Genomic DNA, 15,280 nt, shown 5'->3' with positions numbered 1-15,280 from the left:
TCTTTTAGCATCAATATTAAAAATATCATGTCCATACAGAATACGTCAGGAAATCTGCAACTTCTGTGTGTGTGTTGAATTTAAACCATCCTTAATTTGAAGCTTTCATGTACAGCCACCAAAATTCACACCTATAATGATGTAATCTCATTGTTCCCAATTAAACAGCAAAATACACATTCTAACGTTTATCTTATATTCAGATGATACTGCTCTATTTCTATAGTTCACACTCAATACCCCTTTCCCCTTTGAGTAATATTATAAACACATTGACAGAATACCAATGAGCTGTGTGGTACCACTGACCAGTCCAACCGAGATCGACTCAGATCTGTTGATGAAGCTGCTGCTGTCTGAGGATTGTAGTGAGGACGACCTTACCATCAGCTGGGAGGCAGTTGTTATTTTTTGCCCTCTTGGTTCTGATGCTCCCACGGCACAGGATCGTTTTCATCTGTGTTCGATCCAGTCTCCCTCTCGTGCCAGAATTGCTCCACATCAGGCAATACAATCCCATCTTTGAGACTTACCCTCTCCACGTCTCCCCCACCTCGTCCTCCACCTTGTTCTGGCTGGAGTTGAATGTCTCTGCTGGGAGACTGGCTGGAGCTTGATCGAAGGATCCTCTCCCCCCTCGGCTGGCCTGAGGTCTCTGGTCTGGGGCAAGGCGACTGTAGACTGGTGGGGTTGTGGGGTCCGGGCTTTGCCTTCTGTGGAGGTTGTTTACGCAGGGTGAGGCGCCTCCACAGCCCCCTGTAGCCCTCTCTGAACTCCTCAGAGAGGGAGAGGACGATGAGAGGGTTCACAAGTGACAGAGAGAAAGTGAGCAGCTGTGCTGACAGGGTTAGAAGAAGGGGTGGAGAGGAGAGGAGAGGTTTCGCTCCCTCAATTTCTTTCTCTGCTATATGGCGCTCCCAAACCCATACCACCCACTGAGGAAGCCAGAGAATAGCCATAGCCACGGTAAGGCTGAATAACATCAAGGTGAGCTTCCTGGATCTTAACTGTGTACGTAGATTCTGAGTCTTACTGGAGCGGCGCTGGCACTGACCATAAGCTTTCCAAAAATACATCAGGGCAAAGCTGAGAGGTGCGCAGTACACCCCCAGGGGGTATGCTTTCACGTACACGGTCATGAAATCCCTGGCTTCAGGAGGAACCATCAGCACACACACTACCCCACGTATCTGTCTCTGCAGTGCAGCAAACAGCCAGTGAGGGATGGTGATGGAGCAGGCGGAGAGCCAGATGAAGAAGAGCACTACCAGGATGGAGCCCAGCTGGATACTCACTTGCTTGGTGGGGTTAGACACGTAGTGGTAGCAAGCTTTGGCCATGACAGCCACCGTGAAGCTCTTTGCAGCCATACAGGACTGAAGGAACCAGTCGGCCGTCTTGCACACCACCCATCCCAGATTCCAGCTGGCCCTGGAGTAGGAAGCAGCCCTGAAAGGCATTGCAAATGCAAGCACCAGCCCATCTGCAAAGATCAGGTTGAAGATGAGGGAGTTGATGAGAGACAGTTTGCCCTTATGTGTATTGGAGAACAAAATGACCATTGCAGTGAGATTACAAGCCACTCCTAAGACGCAGATGACTCCCAGGATAGCTGGTACCAGGACCCTCAGCTCTCCAGGGTCCAGGTGATGGAATGAGGCACGTTGATTGAATGACCACTTGTCTATGGAGCTGTTCAGAACAGTCATATTGTTGCCACTCAACTTATCCATCCTGTCCAGAAAGATAGTGATCTGATATCAAAGGAAATGATACCAAAAGTCAGCAGTTGCCAGGAGATGAGAAAACGTTGTGGGTAGAAGACTTCCCCCCAAAAAATGGAAGCAGTCTAAAGACAGGCTTTGCAGAATATATCTACAAAAATGTCCACTTTGAATCAACACCTGTTAACAATAATGTCAGAGTATATGGATTAACAATCAATAGTGGCTGTAGAGCTCCTGTCTGTCTCTGGATTTATCCCGAGATGCAATGATGCAGCTCCTGCGGCTGGTTATAAAGATGCTGTTTGATTGACAGCTGCTGTCCCCAGCTGACAAAATATGCGTCGACCACAGTCTCATGGGGCCAATTAGAGAAACTTTGCATAATGTGCGCAGTACGACATAACCGTCAGACTGAATGCCGTATGATTTCTAATTTATGTAAATGCCTGTGAATTAACTAAAGGTATTTCATGCAGAGTGAAGAAAATTTGATATTTCACTATTGATCAAAGATTTTTTTTGACACAAAATCAGTGTCATAACAGCGAAGGTATAATACAGTTTATTACAAATGAAACTGGAAATGAAACTTTTGAAGCGAAGCAACAATTCATTCAAGTCAATCAATCAGTCACTAATGAACAGTTTAAATTTAATGAAAATCATGTCTCCTTTGCAACAACTCTGTCCACAGGAGGGTGCCATTGCCCCATGAGCACAAATGAACATGGTCGGTACACAACTGTTTCAGCTCAATCTGGTGTGAGAGTCTCTCAGTCTCTTCAGGTCACACCACAGCATCTCTGTTGAAAAGAACAAATCTCTGCTTGAAAAAGGTCCTGTGGACTGAAACGTTGTTTGTTTTATTAAAGTCTTTTGCAAGTGACTTGACAGTGTGCGGGAGACCCTTTTTGCCTTTGTTCACTCCCTACCTATGCTCCAACGCACCTGTTTTTCAAGATTTTTTAGGTGTGCATCAGCTTCCACACTTTGACTGAAAAGAACAAACCAACAATTGGCTTTTCTTTGTTCAAGCTCATTATTACTTTGATATTTAGGGTAATTGTCCTGCTACATCACTCAACATAGGAGTTAACCCCCCCCCCCCCCCCCCCCCCCCCCCCCCCCCCAGAAAAGTAGCTCCAAAATCATGATGCTCATATTAACTAGTGAATAATTTCTCACAGTGCAGCATGTTCCCTCCAAACAGTTAAACAGCTTTCATCAGTCCACAAAACATAGTTGTACTATACAGTGTCAGTGTACTCTTTGGCGGCCTCTAGGGGTGCAGCGATGATTGTTTTGCAGAGCAGCAGCCTCCTACAGCACCAATCCATGCACCATGTTCTGTGTGTGATAGACTCATGAACAGAGATGTTAACCAGCCTTCAGCAGTTATAATATTAATCATTCAGCATGAGTAAATGAGTAAACTTAACTGCATTCCTACTTCTGGAGACTGTTAGGGCTATAAAACCTTTCAGCCTTTTAGATTTTTATCAGCAATTCCTAACCCAGCGTCCCCTGTGATATTTCTAATGAGGTAAAGTTCACAACAGCAGATATTCCTTGTCAGAACTCGAAATAATGAATTGTTTTTCTAACCTTCCCTCTGGTTTCATTGATTGGACTCCAGGTTTGGTAAGTCCTGTGGATATTTTAATGAGGTTTAATTAAGGACAGCAATGATTTGCATATTAGTAGTTAAAACAGATTGCCTTTGTTCATGTAATTTAGATGATGATCTGACCATATATTATACAGGGTTAAGGTAATTCCCAAGGGTTCACTTCTATTGTATATTCAGTTGATTTGACAGAAGAAGCCGCAAAACAGGTTGCACATCTTTATTTTTTTTTATTCAAAGAAAGTCCAGTAAGCATAAAGACTGCATGGTAATTAATTGCATTTCAATACATTCTGAGCTATAAAAGGTTTTTTGTTTCAATTAGAAGTGTCACAAAGGAGGTTGTCTAGAAGACATTAATGTTTAAAGGAATCACACTTAATAATTCCCTGATTTCACAGAGTTCATGTAGACCTTTGACTGCTTTCCTTCATGGGAGCTGGCTCATAACAAAAATCTGAGACAAGTGAGATCAGAGAGCCAAGTGTTGAAACACAACCTGCTACCGTCTCACGTCACCCATCTTCAGTAAGAGGAGGAACGTGGACAGACACCGCAGCAATCTTAACTCAAACATTTTTAAACAGACTCCTTCTGGACAAAGCAAGAAACATTTTGCATGATGCCTCAAATGATCTGTAGATGTTCTAATAACTATATGCAGACTATCAGGTTCATCAGATTCAGATCCAACGCATGCAAAAACAAGATCAAGAGCTAGGCTAGCGTTACGTTATGCCAAGAAATCTGAAGTGACTTTCAGTAATATTGGACATGAAAAGTTCTCTGTGCCACCATCTACAGATCATTTTTAGCATTATGCAAATAAGCATGGTGAGCGATGCAGGATTTCATTTTTTTTTTCCCAAAATGAACTTTGCAAAAATGTTTTATTGTGGCATTGTCGTGTCTCTGGCAAATTGATGACATCTGACTGACTGCTATGCGATAAGAGCAACAATGACTTTGTACACAGCGTCCTCCCCTGAACTCACAAGCATGTAGCCGGTGCTTTAATGTAATCGTGACTACAGTGCTTCAAGCACTTTTTCCACCCGGGACCTCAGTGGAGCTTTTTTGTTTTTCTTTATAGAGAGAGAAAGAGAGAAAAGGAAAAGAAACAAAAGAAATCTTCCTAAGTTAACATTTCATTTGAAACATTCACACTCCTGCATCATACTCAGTCCCCTCCCCCCTCCCGCACCCACTACATCAAACCCCCACATACCAAAAGAAGGCACCACAGCTTCTAAACAGGCTCACTGACCGAGAGAAGGACTCAATAAAACAACAGCATTAAATAAAACCATTGACACAGCCTGGAAGGGCTTCATTCACATTACAGACTACAGCAGTCTCAGCAGGGAGACACAGAATTGGTGCTAGAAAGACTGACCATGTTATGTCACAGGCAGAAAGAAACACTCAGTTTCCGGGGTCGGAGATTAACAGTCTTTCCTCTTCTGTAAGGGTTCTGCAGCAGGTCACACTGTCCAAAACTTTGATCACATGCACTGTAGCATGAGCGGAGTGAAAGAGAGGGGGCACTGTGGCTACATAACAGTGAGCCACTGTCACGTAAGCTTGGTTTCTGTCTGTGTGCTCTATTTTATGTTGAGTGTACCCACATCAGCCCCTTTCTTCAGGGTCCAGAGGGCTGCTACATCACATTATTCATGCAGCAATCCTCTTGTTGCATAAATGCAATTCCCTTCCTTAGATGTCCGCATGGCTGAATAAATTAGAAGTTGAAGTCACGTAGACGAATGAAAGTCCATTCTTGATTTCAAGGAAACTTTTCCTCAGGTTGTATCCAGGTTGTGTCTATTCTCTGCTTCCCAAAAATGTATACTGTCCACTTTTACTACTTCAGTCACTGGATACTCAGCCAAGCGGCAAAATTCAAGACCAGCAGCAACAAGACACAGGGGGAGGAGAAGGATATAGATATCTCTCTCCTTCTCCAACCCTACCTCTCCCTGTAGCCCCTCATATGTACGGGGGGCCAGGGGTCAGCAGGGGGCGGATTGCCCTTTAGTTGACTTTGTCTTGGAAGATGTAGAGGTTGTTGGTGGCAGCTACAGCAATGATGTTCTCGTGTGGATGCCACGTGGTGTGAAGGATCTTCTTGCTGAAGTCTAAACTGTCTACACTGATCTCATCCTTGCGACGTTTCCCACCTACACACACCTGGATGACAACAGATGGGATAAAGAGGCGTTAAGATGTGATTCTGAGGTGTAAACCAGATCATCTACATTTTCCGAAGAAAATGTCACGTTCAAAACCAATGAAAATGAACACATATGAAAAAATATAGAACATGGGGCCACACGGAGTTTGTTATAGCCCAGTTGTGTGTTGTTTCTGTAGCCTTCAAAATTTTCAATTCAATAGTGAATTTATGCACATAATAAAACATTATAATTTATCAATAGATATCAACAAGTGGTTTAAAAGTGATGAAACCACATTTTCAAAGATCAGCATCTCAGAATATAGTAGCAACTAATAAAGGAATAGCCTATTTTATAGTTTCAGTGAAACCTGAAATCTAATGTACAATCCATCTGCAATTCACTTCAAATTGGTGACATTTTTTATAATGCAAATGAGCGTGGCCTTTATCAGCCTCCTCCTCATTTATTCCAAACACATTTTCCTCTACACTTCTTAGTTGTAAAGATATGATCATTTACAATATTTTAAAGATGATTTCTCACCACATGGTGGCGCTATCGCTACCATTATTGAGAGGACTAAGCACTGAAGAAATTGGAAGCTCACTGTAATCATTCTGTTCTGTTCAATTCAGAATTAATGCAAGATTATACTCTGACTGGTAAGGAGATAAAGACATTAAATTACACAACAAATAGAGTTGCCTTTGACTTGATGTAGATGAATGTGTATTGAAGAGAGTTTGTGTACCTTGCGAGGTTTGAGGATGGCTCTCGGTTTGCTGTTTTCTCTGGATGCTTCCAGTGTGACGTCACGTTTAGTGTTCCGGTCAAACATTCGGAAAAAGTTGTTATAGGAGCCGGTCATTATGACGCTACGGAGTAACAGAGGAGAGTGAGGAGTTATTGATGGATGGATGCATGGATGGATGGATGCATGGATGGATGGATGGATGGATGGATGGATGGATGGATGCATGGATGGATGCATGGATGGATGGATGGATGGATGCATGGATGGATGGATAATCAGTCTTACCTGTCTGATCCATTCCAAACACACTCAAACTTGTCAAAGATACAGTCATTCTCATACAGAGAACACAGTTTGCCCCGTAAATAGTCGTGAACCTGAAAGTGAAAACAAAACAAAAAAAAAACAGTTAGTGGAGTATGACCATCGTTTTCAAGTGTCTAAAGTTTGCCACATTGGGGTGGTCAGCCCTGCGACCATAAGCTGCAGTGCCATATGCTCCACTTTCAATAATCCCTCCAGACCCGGTGACCTATGCTAAGATGTAAGGTAGCAGGTGGAAGCAGAGCTGGAATTGGACGGAGAATCCCTTGAGCCCAGCTGATGGCCTTATCAATCATGACCTGCCCTAAGATGGCTTCCCCTGATCAGACAGTGTGGCTCTGACCTTAGTGACCACACAGTGGGAGGTTTTGCCCTTCAGGTTGCATCAGCACCGACACTATCTGTCTTCTCTTACGGACAGCCGGCTCAATAAGCCCCTCCTGGGCTTAACGCTAAGGATGACACACTGACAGTCCAACATGATTATATCAAGTGATTAGTCTGAAATCAATAAGGTTTGATTTGATCCAGGCCTAACTGTTATTTACTAACTTCACCAGCTGAGTTATCTTTGGAGGCTTTCCCAAACTGGCGCATAAAAACATGATGATGATGAAACCATACCTGGTATGTCTCCAGTGGTTTGTTCTCCATTTGAAGGTCCCACACCTTGACAGTGAGGTAGTCCCTTGTCATCAGATAGCGCCCGTTGTGGCTGAACTTCACATCTGAGATGGATGAGATGATTTCAGAGAAAAAGGAGCGGGTGGAGGGATCCTCTGGCTCCTCAAAGTCTGTGACAGAAAAGAGCAAAAAGCAGTTATCTTCTGATGGAGAAAAACACTTTTTCACACCATAGGAGGTTGCATCTTCAGAAATGCTCTTCAAGTCCTTTAATCATTCACAGTTAGAAAACACCAAGTAGATTTTGTTTGTGCGGTCGGGGCCGTCATTAGGGAACAGTAACACCCACTACAATGCCTGGATGCGGGGAATGTTGCGGCAGCTGCATCTTCTCACAGGATTATTTCTGTGTGTGTTTAGGGAGAGAGTTGTGGGTCAGCATGCTGGGTAAATATTGGTTATGATTCATATTGATTTTGGCAGCTGCTTATCTGTGTGCAGGCCAACACCCCGGGGAGGAGAACCAGGCATTCCATCGTTAGCTGTCAAGTTACTGTCCCCCACCCCCCTACTTGTTCCTCTCCATCTCTCCAAAAAATGCCCACTACCATCCTCCCCCCTCCCCTCCCCTCCCCCCTCCCCTCCCTCCTCCTCCGCTGAGGCCTGGAGAATAGCTCTGTGATGTGTCAGTGGGGAGTCTAACAAGGGATGCCTTGCAAGAGATGAAAAAATGGGGGGATGAGGAAGGGATGAGAAAAACAAATCAATGTCAAAGTCCCAGGCCCATTTGAGCCCCTCTAGATTTGTGTGTGCCAGTGAACGACTGTTTGTGTATAAGTGGGCGTGTGCAGTGTGTGCATGTATATTATGCATGTGTGTGCGTGGCAGCCCTCCCCTCCCCTCCCACTCCAGGGGTGTATAATAGGGTCCCTGGGGAGTTGGCAGCGGGGCTTTCTGGTCCCTCTCTCTGTCCTGGGGCTTAGCGCTTTGGCAGTCCACTCCTATCCTTCCCTCATCCATCCATCTATCTTTGCTCTAACGCTGATGGATACCAGCAGCCTCCCAGATTCATAGGTATGGGAGGGGCACAGTATGATTGTGTGTTTTTGTTGTTTGCGTAGGAAGGAAGGTTTTTGTGTGAATCCATGTTGGGGGGAAAGGGGAGCTGTGTCTGAGTTTGTGTGTGTGTATGTGCTCACTCGCATGTGTGTAAGAGAGGGAAGGAGGGTGGGCATTTTACATTGCTCTGAGCTATAAACATTCATGCAGGGAGACAGGAGGTCGGTATTAACAGACCCATCCTCAGGCTAACGAGAGCACCTGCCTGCTGCAGGATTATGTGTGTGTGTGGGGAATGGCACGTACAATACAAATCGACATAAAAAAAAAGAGAGGAAAATCTTTGATGAATACCAAGACTTGAAATTTACCCACAAAATCTTTCAAATCCAATTGTTATTTAACCCTCCAATGCTCATGTGAAATTCAACAGGCCATGTTGGTGCACGGTCCAGTGCACACATCAATATGTCTGAGGAAATGACTGACATTATTGAACAACAAGGTATGTCCATGAGGGACTAATGTGATTGCTCTTAAGCCATTGATTTTCCAGCGAAAATGTCAATGTAGTCATTATCCATTCAACCAAAGTGTATGCATGTGATGTTTAGCTTTAGAGAAGGCCATTCATTGTTTGAGATGCCCACATGCACACACACACACACACAAAGATTTATTGATGGGTTATCAATCCTGGCACATTGAGCGGGGGGAGAGCTGCATGTCACCGCCACACAAAGACGGTGTTGAGGCCGAAAACCTGCTTGTGAATTTGCACTGTTGCTTTATGTTCATCTGTCTTTTTGTCACACCTCTATCACTCTTTGTTTTGACTTGCAGCACCCTCCCCTGTTTCCATCCCCCCATTTAGTTTAAAGCCGATTGTAATAGTGATTCTAATACTAAGCTACCATTGAGGACAACAATGTCCTGTCCTTGAGGTTGTTTAAGGGAATGTGGGGCATTTTCACAGCACGGAAAAGACCCTTATTCTGCAGGGTTTCTTAAGACTGTCTCTGATGTTTGATGAACATCTCAAGGAAATAAAAATGAATGAATTCAGTTGAGTTAAATTGAGTTCAGCTCAATATAGGGCAACCACTTATTCCCACGTGGACAATTTTATGCAGAAGCCTACAAGATGAAAGCTTTGAAGCAACATTTACATGATTAGATCAAATTCAGTATTTCAGTATTTAAATCTTGGCTACAGCCCCGCTACCACTATTAAGACTACACATGACGAGGTTCCATCAAATAAAGATAATAGTTCACATCCTTTAGTGAAATAGATGGAAATGTGTTTTACAAGATTTAGTGGGCTCAGTTCCTCCCTTTAACTCTTTTTTTTCCGTATAATTTTCCCATCATGCACTGACTGACTTGTTACTCACATTTGCAGTGCTTGTCACAGAGTGCGGCCTGTCTCATGTCACAGAGGCGTATTGAGCCCTTGCTGCTGCTGTAGGCAAAGGTGTTACACTGCTGGGGATGAAACTCTGCTGAGGTGATCACCTCCGTCAGCTCCTCCATGTTGGCTGGTTTGATGTCCACAATGTCTGAGAGTTGGACACTAAGGACAAACTCTGACTTTTGGACAATAGCTGTGGACCGCATCAATTCCCTCAGTTGCTCTTGATATCAAATTTGGCTCCTAAACATTGTTAAGACACAAATGAGAGGATACTGAAGCTGCGATCGGTGATCTCCAGGTTCCACAGGTTCACCCTCAGGTCATCAGTGGAGATGTATGTCTGAAGGTCGGAGTTGACAGAGATGGAGTTGATGTGGTAGGTGTGGGCATTGCTGAAAACACGCCTGGCAGTAGCCTCAACCATCAAGTCCATGGGCTGCAGCACCGGCACCTATTGGTGTGGACAGGTCAAATCAGAAAAGGAGAAAATGAAATGAAAGAAAGAGATTCATATTGAAGGCTTTGAAGATGTGTCCCTAGAGGCCTTCTTAGATATCTATCTGTGTATGTGCATGCACATGGTTTCTAGTATGCATACATTTTGTGTTCTTGGATCTACAACGTGTGTGCGTATGTGTGTATGTGTGTGTGCGCATGAGCCACAACTGGATGACCCCAGGGACTCATATGACATTTACCCCACAAATCTTAATGAAACAGAGACAGCGACTGAGGGGCTCTGGGGTTGTTTGATGAGCTGCTTCAATCAGACTGTGAATATCTGTTTGCTACATGGCTACTCAGTGATCACACCGCACTCACCCCTCCTCTCTCTCTCTCTTTTTCTCTCTCTCTCTATCTTTGCCCTGCCTCCTGCACTTGCCGAGGAACTCACTCCACTTCTCTTGTTTGTGTGTGTGAGAGAAAGACAGAAAAAGAGAGAAAGCAGAGGATGTGGAAAGAGAAATGGCCCGAGGGCATCGCTAGGCCCTGCTGAGGAATGATAACTGAACTCTGCAGAATTAAGACGAGCTCTCTCACTCGCGCGTACACACACACACACACACACACACACACACACACACACACACACACACACACAGAGAGAAAAACACACACACACACACACAGTTGCACAGTGCGGCTCGGGCTTCAAAGACACCCAGCAACCAGTCTGCATGCAGCCCCCCGTTGGCCAGATAAAACCCAGACAAAGAGAGAAGGGAGGGGAGGGAGAGAGGAGAACAAATCGACTGCTTCTTCCCTTTTTCCCCTCGTCCATTGCTGGCACTGACAGAGAGACATGGCAGCCCAGCAGGCTGCTGTATCTCCATGGGTGTCACTTCATTTCCATGTCTTTCACTAGCTGTCCAGAGAGACACGGACCGTATTAACCCATAACCTAACAACACTGACAGTTACACTGTTCAGCTTCCCCCTGCACCTTCCCAATGACCTGATAGATCCTCTTCCTCATAGTCTCTAATAGAATATTTTGAATGAATATGATTTTTCTGTCAAAAGTAACATGAATTCAAAGAAATCTATCTATGGCACATAATCTTAATTCAGTTTCTCCGTTTAAAGCAGCTTGTCTCAATTAGATAAAATACAAAAAGTACACATTTTACACATTTTGTTTTAATAATAATATACTGATGGTTTTTTTTGTTGTTAGGTTTTTTTTGGGCTGCACTATAAACTAATATTTTTGAGTTCCTCCCTCCTCTGCTTTCTCGCCCTGCACAGATTTCACAGCTACTAAACAGGATTGCCACAGTCCCAGCCTGTCCTCCAGGTTGCTATGATCCCCTGGCCAGCCAGACAAAGAGGGACAGACACGCTGAACACAGCACTAATCTACTATGGCAGACACACACACACACACACACACACACACACACACATACACACTGTGCCCTACGTGCCTGCCTGCATTGTGTGAAAATGAAAGTGGTAGTGGAGTGATAAGAATGAGAGACAGCTTGAGGATGATCCCTTCATGGTCTTCACCTCAGTGCACATATCGATCACTCAATGACTTTCCTCTGCCAGTCTACGTTCATGTTATGTTTAGGGATGGCGCGTTGGAGCTGGATAGTGTCAGACTGTTTTTGTTAAATTCTACAAAAAGTTAAAGTGTGAAAATGACAAGTTGCATATGATATTTTTGACAACCAACATTTATAGTGGCTGGCAGCTGGATGTTTTTAGATGGGGCAGGCTAGCTGTTTCCCCCCATTTTCATCTGTTGCATTAAAGGATAATTACCGTTTTTTACAATCTGGACCGTATTTCTAGCATAAAATACGATCATTTACTCACCCAGATAACTTTGGTGTCATAACAAGTTGTTCCGACGAAATTAGATCCAGCCGAGAGCCGCGTATATCCGTATAATGCGAGTACACGGGGCAGCGCAATGCAGCCTCTAAATAACACATTATCTGCCACGAAACTCGTTCATTTAACACTCGTTCATTTAACACCACAAAATATTGGTGAATGAACGAGTTTCGCGGCAGATAATGTGTTATTTAGAGGCTGCATTCCGGTGCCGTATAGACTCGCATTATATGGATATACGCGGCTCTCGGCTGGATCTAATTTGTCGGAATGACTTGTAATGACACCAAAATTATCTGGGTGAGTAAATGATCATATTTTATGCTAGAAATAAGGTCCAGAATGTAAAAAACGGTAATTATCCTTTAAGTTAACTAGCTACTAGCTTTAGCTCCTTAGGGCTAGATGATGGCCTACAATGGGCCCATGCTGACTTTGACATGAGAATAATTCATGATGCCTTCTCATGTTTAGAAATTATCCAGACATTTTCAGTTCGTTCCTTTATAGGGTCTACACATTTAATAATCAGAGTCTTTGAGTTTCCATTTACAGCCCTTCTAATTCAAAGATTCCTAATGCTGATCTTAAAATGCTTTGTTTTTGTTTTGAATCTGTAATTATCTGATCTTGTCGTCAGATTGCAACCTGCAATTTGACTCGTGTTAAGCTAAACAGTAAAATGTTTAGACCAGTAAGATGAGGCATAGAGCCGTTTACCTGAGTACATGTGACATTTTTGGGAGGTGTCAGACTTTTTTGTTAGTTTTTTGTGACCTCTTCTTACCCGTAGCGACGTGATAGTCGATGGGTCTCTGATCCGTCCATCGTCATCCTTTAGGTTGTAGCCCTCCGGACGTTTGTCTCTCTCACTGATCTTCCACAGCTTCACTGTCTTGTCTGTCGTGGATACATCACACACACACACACACAAATACAGTTAGATCATGGCTCACTACAGTGATTCTCAGATACAAGATGGATGCAGGGGGGTTGGGCAGCCAATCTGGCATGAAGCTGGGCAGCAGCCAGCGGGGATGATGAATGGTGGCTCCTGTGTAGATTCTGATGTCACTGATATCAATCTACAAGTTGACTACATTTCCCTGCTGCACCATGCGCTCCCCCTGAAAAAGCCATCTGGGCGCTTTTCAATTCTGCTTCACATAGACACCAGTTACATCCCATCTTCCCGGTCTAGTGAAGGGGGTGGTGGCAGCAGTCAGTCAGTGTGTTGTTGCTTCTTCTTTTTTTAATTTCCACTGTGAATATTGGTGTCAGAGCAGCGAGGCCATCGCCACAGGAACCTCCACCATCTGCTCCAGCCACTGCTACCACTTCTGTAGCAGCCATGCATGAAGCCCACAATCTGCAAGATGTCTCTCTGCTGATGTGTATGTCTGCTTCAGACAGCATGCATGTATGGTGCATGGTGATGTGTGTGGGTGTTCCTGCAGTGGCAGCCATGCATGAAGTCCTCTATCTGAAACACTTCTGCTGGTAGCATTTGCTCAGTCAAGTAAAACAGCATGTGATATTCATGTGATATTAATAACATCTTCTTGTATATCAGCTACAACTAACCATTCTGCAAAGTTGGGAGTGAATCGTGTCTCTTACTGACACTTTCACTTTGACTAACAGTAACATTACCCACATGTAAACACTCCTGTCATGACAGATTTGTGGTTCCTTTGACCATTTTGCTGCCTGTGTCTGTGATGCTCCCACAGTAGCAGGGTTAGCTGAGCGACTGACCGTTGGTGGACAGCAGGAAGTAGGCGGCGTTCTGCTGAGGAAGCCATTTGATCTTGTTGATCTTCTCCTCAATCTCCAAACTCTTCAGGTAGTCAAACTCCGGCTCGTGGCTCTGGAATGTGCTGTAAACATTGTACTCCCCTCGACGCTGGGGCTGGCTCTTACTCTGAATGAGGAGGAACAGTAAGAGACATGTTGGCTGTTCATTTCACAAGATAAAGTTCTGTTCACATTACATTTAGTTTGGAGAATTTCAATCTTTGAAAGCAATACTTTGAAATTGAAAAGATTGATGACACTCTTGCATTCATCCGTTAAATATGAATGCAAATTATTTGCTTAGCTGAAAGAATTTAAATGAGGGGAACGACTAGTTGCATTATCCACAGGAAAAAAACATCTGCACCACAAAAGTTGGAAAGACACAAATTTCCCAGTTTACCTTAATTACACCGCAATTTCTGCTAAGAAGGTTACGTTTTCACTTGTGTTTGTTAAGGATTACACAAAAAATAACTTAACTTATACTTAAAGCAGATATCAGTGGAATGTTTTTGTTAATATAAGTCCTAAATAGTCCTATTTTCCTTCAGCAATCACTTACATGAAGTATTTCAGCCTAAACACGAGTCTCTCCGTCACTCTGCTCTGCTGTAACCCGAGGAGAAAATTTTCCTTGTGGGATACAAGTGTTATCCAATGAGGAGAGAGAACGGCATGAAGGGCTGTGTGTGCAGCCAAGGGATGCGCGTGAATGTGGTGACGTAGCACGAGGACCAATTGATGCCTGACAAGGGCGGGGGCTGCTAACTCATGGTGCGTTCAAAGAAACTCGTACTTTGTGTTTTTCCTTCCTGTGAAGTCATACCAGTTCGATCTGGTACGAGTTCACGGGTCGGAAGTTACGAGTGGCCGTTATAGGGAACTTTCACAGACAACAGGATGGTAAAAACACGAGCTACGGGTTACCTGGAACGCTACCAAGTCGTAGTTGTGACTTGAAGCTGTAACTTACGGTTTCAAAAGCCTGCCTTGAACGCAGCATTAGCCGAAACGGCCGTGAAGCTGATATCTGCTTTAATGTAGGGGTGGGATATGGGTCAGGGCAGGACACATTACATTTTGGGGCAGATCTGGATCCTTTGCTATGAATTTGATTTTTTTCTCTCTCTTTGAAGTCTGGTTATTTTGCACTTTTAATATCCCAGAGTCATTATGACGCTATAGCACTTTTGATTCAACTCAATCTTTTATGGTGTCTTCATTGTGTTAGATGTCTAACATAATTGGAAATCTTGGGGTCTTAACTAGAATTCAAAATACATTTTGGTAGATTTAAACAATGCTTCTCCATGTTATGTGAGTTTGATGATGGTTCAGCCCAACCCTCTTAGTGGTTTCAGAGAGTTTTGTTGTTTGTGACTTGAAAGATTTTGAATCAGCAGTCTTTTTCAAATACATATT

General features: G+C 43.8%; 2 protein-coding genes across 3 annotated transcripts in view; both read right to left on the bottom strand.

Moving 5' to 3' along the window:
• Positions 1–404: 404 nt before the first annotated feature.
• Positions 405–1,733, bottom strand: gpr151 (G protein-coupled receptor 151; the record flags this gene model as incomplete). Its single annotated transcript, XM_083980637.1, has 1 exon — positions 405–1,733. The coding sequence occupies one exon, from the start codon at positions 1,731–1,733 to the stop codon at positions 405–407; it is 1,329 nt and encodes a 442-aa protein (XP_083836763.1).
• A 3,655-nt stretch (positions 1,734–5,388) lies between these two features.
• Positions 5,389–15,280, bottom strand: part of LOC310993034 (serine/threonine-protein phosphatase 2A 55 kDa regulatory subunit B beta isoform) — a gene marked incomplete at both ends in the record, with an annotated part of 42,264 nt that continues 32,372 nt past the window's right edge. For both annotated transcript variants that reach the window (XM_083981286.1, XM_083981287.1), the window contains 8 exons: positions 5,389–5,544; positions 6,286–6,409; positions 6,574–6,665; positions 7,237–7,406; positions 9,693–9,857; positions 9,986–10,163; positions 12,846–12,958; positions 13,817–13,982. In XM_083981286.1, the coding sequence (XP_083837412.1) occupies positions 5,389–5,544; positions 6,286–6,409; positions 6,574–6,665; positions 7,237–7,406; positions 9,693–9,857; positions 9,986–10,163; positions 12,846–12,958; positions 13,817–13,982 (1,164 nt within the window). The remainder of the gene's footprint in view (positions 5,545–6,285; positions 6,410–6,573; positions 6,666–7,236; positions 7,407–9,692; positions 9,858–9,985; positions 10,164–12,845; positions 12,959–13,816; positions 13,983–15,280) is intronic.

Source organism: Trachurus trachurus (genome assembly GCF_905171665.1).
Source record: "Trachurus trachurus genome assembly, chromosome: 10".
NCBI lineage: Eukaryota > Metazoa > Chordata > Actinopteri > Carangiformes > Carangidae > Trachurus > Trachurus trachurus.
Note: the sequence above shows the minus strand (reverse complement) of the source record. Positions and strands in the feature narration are given on the sequence as shown.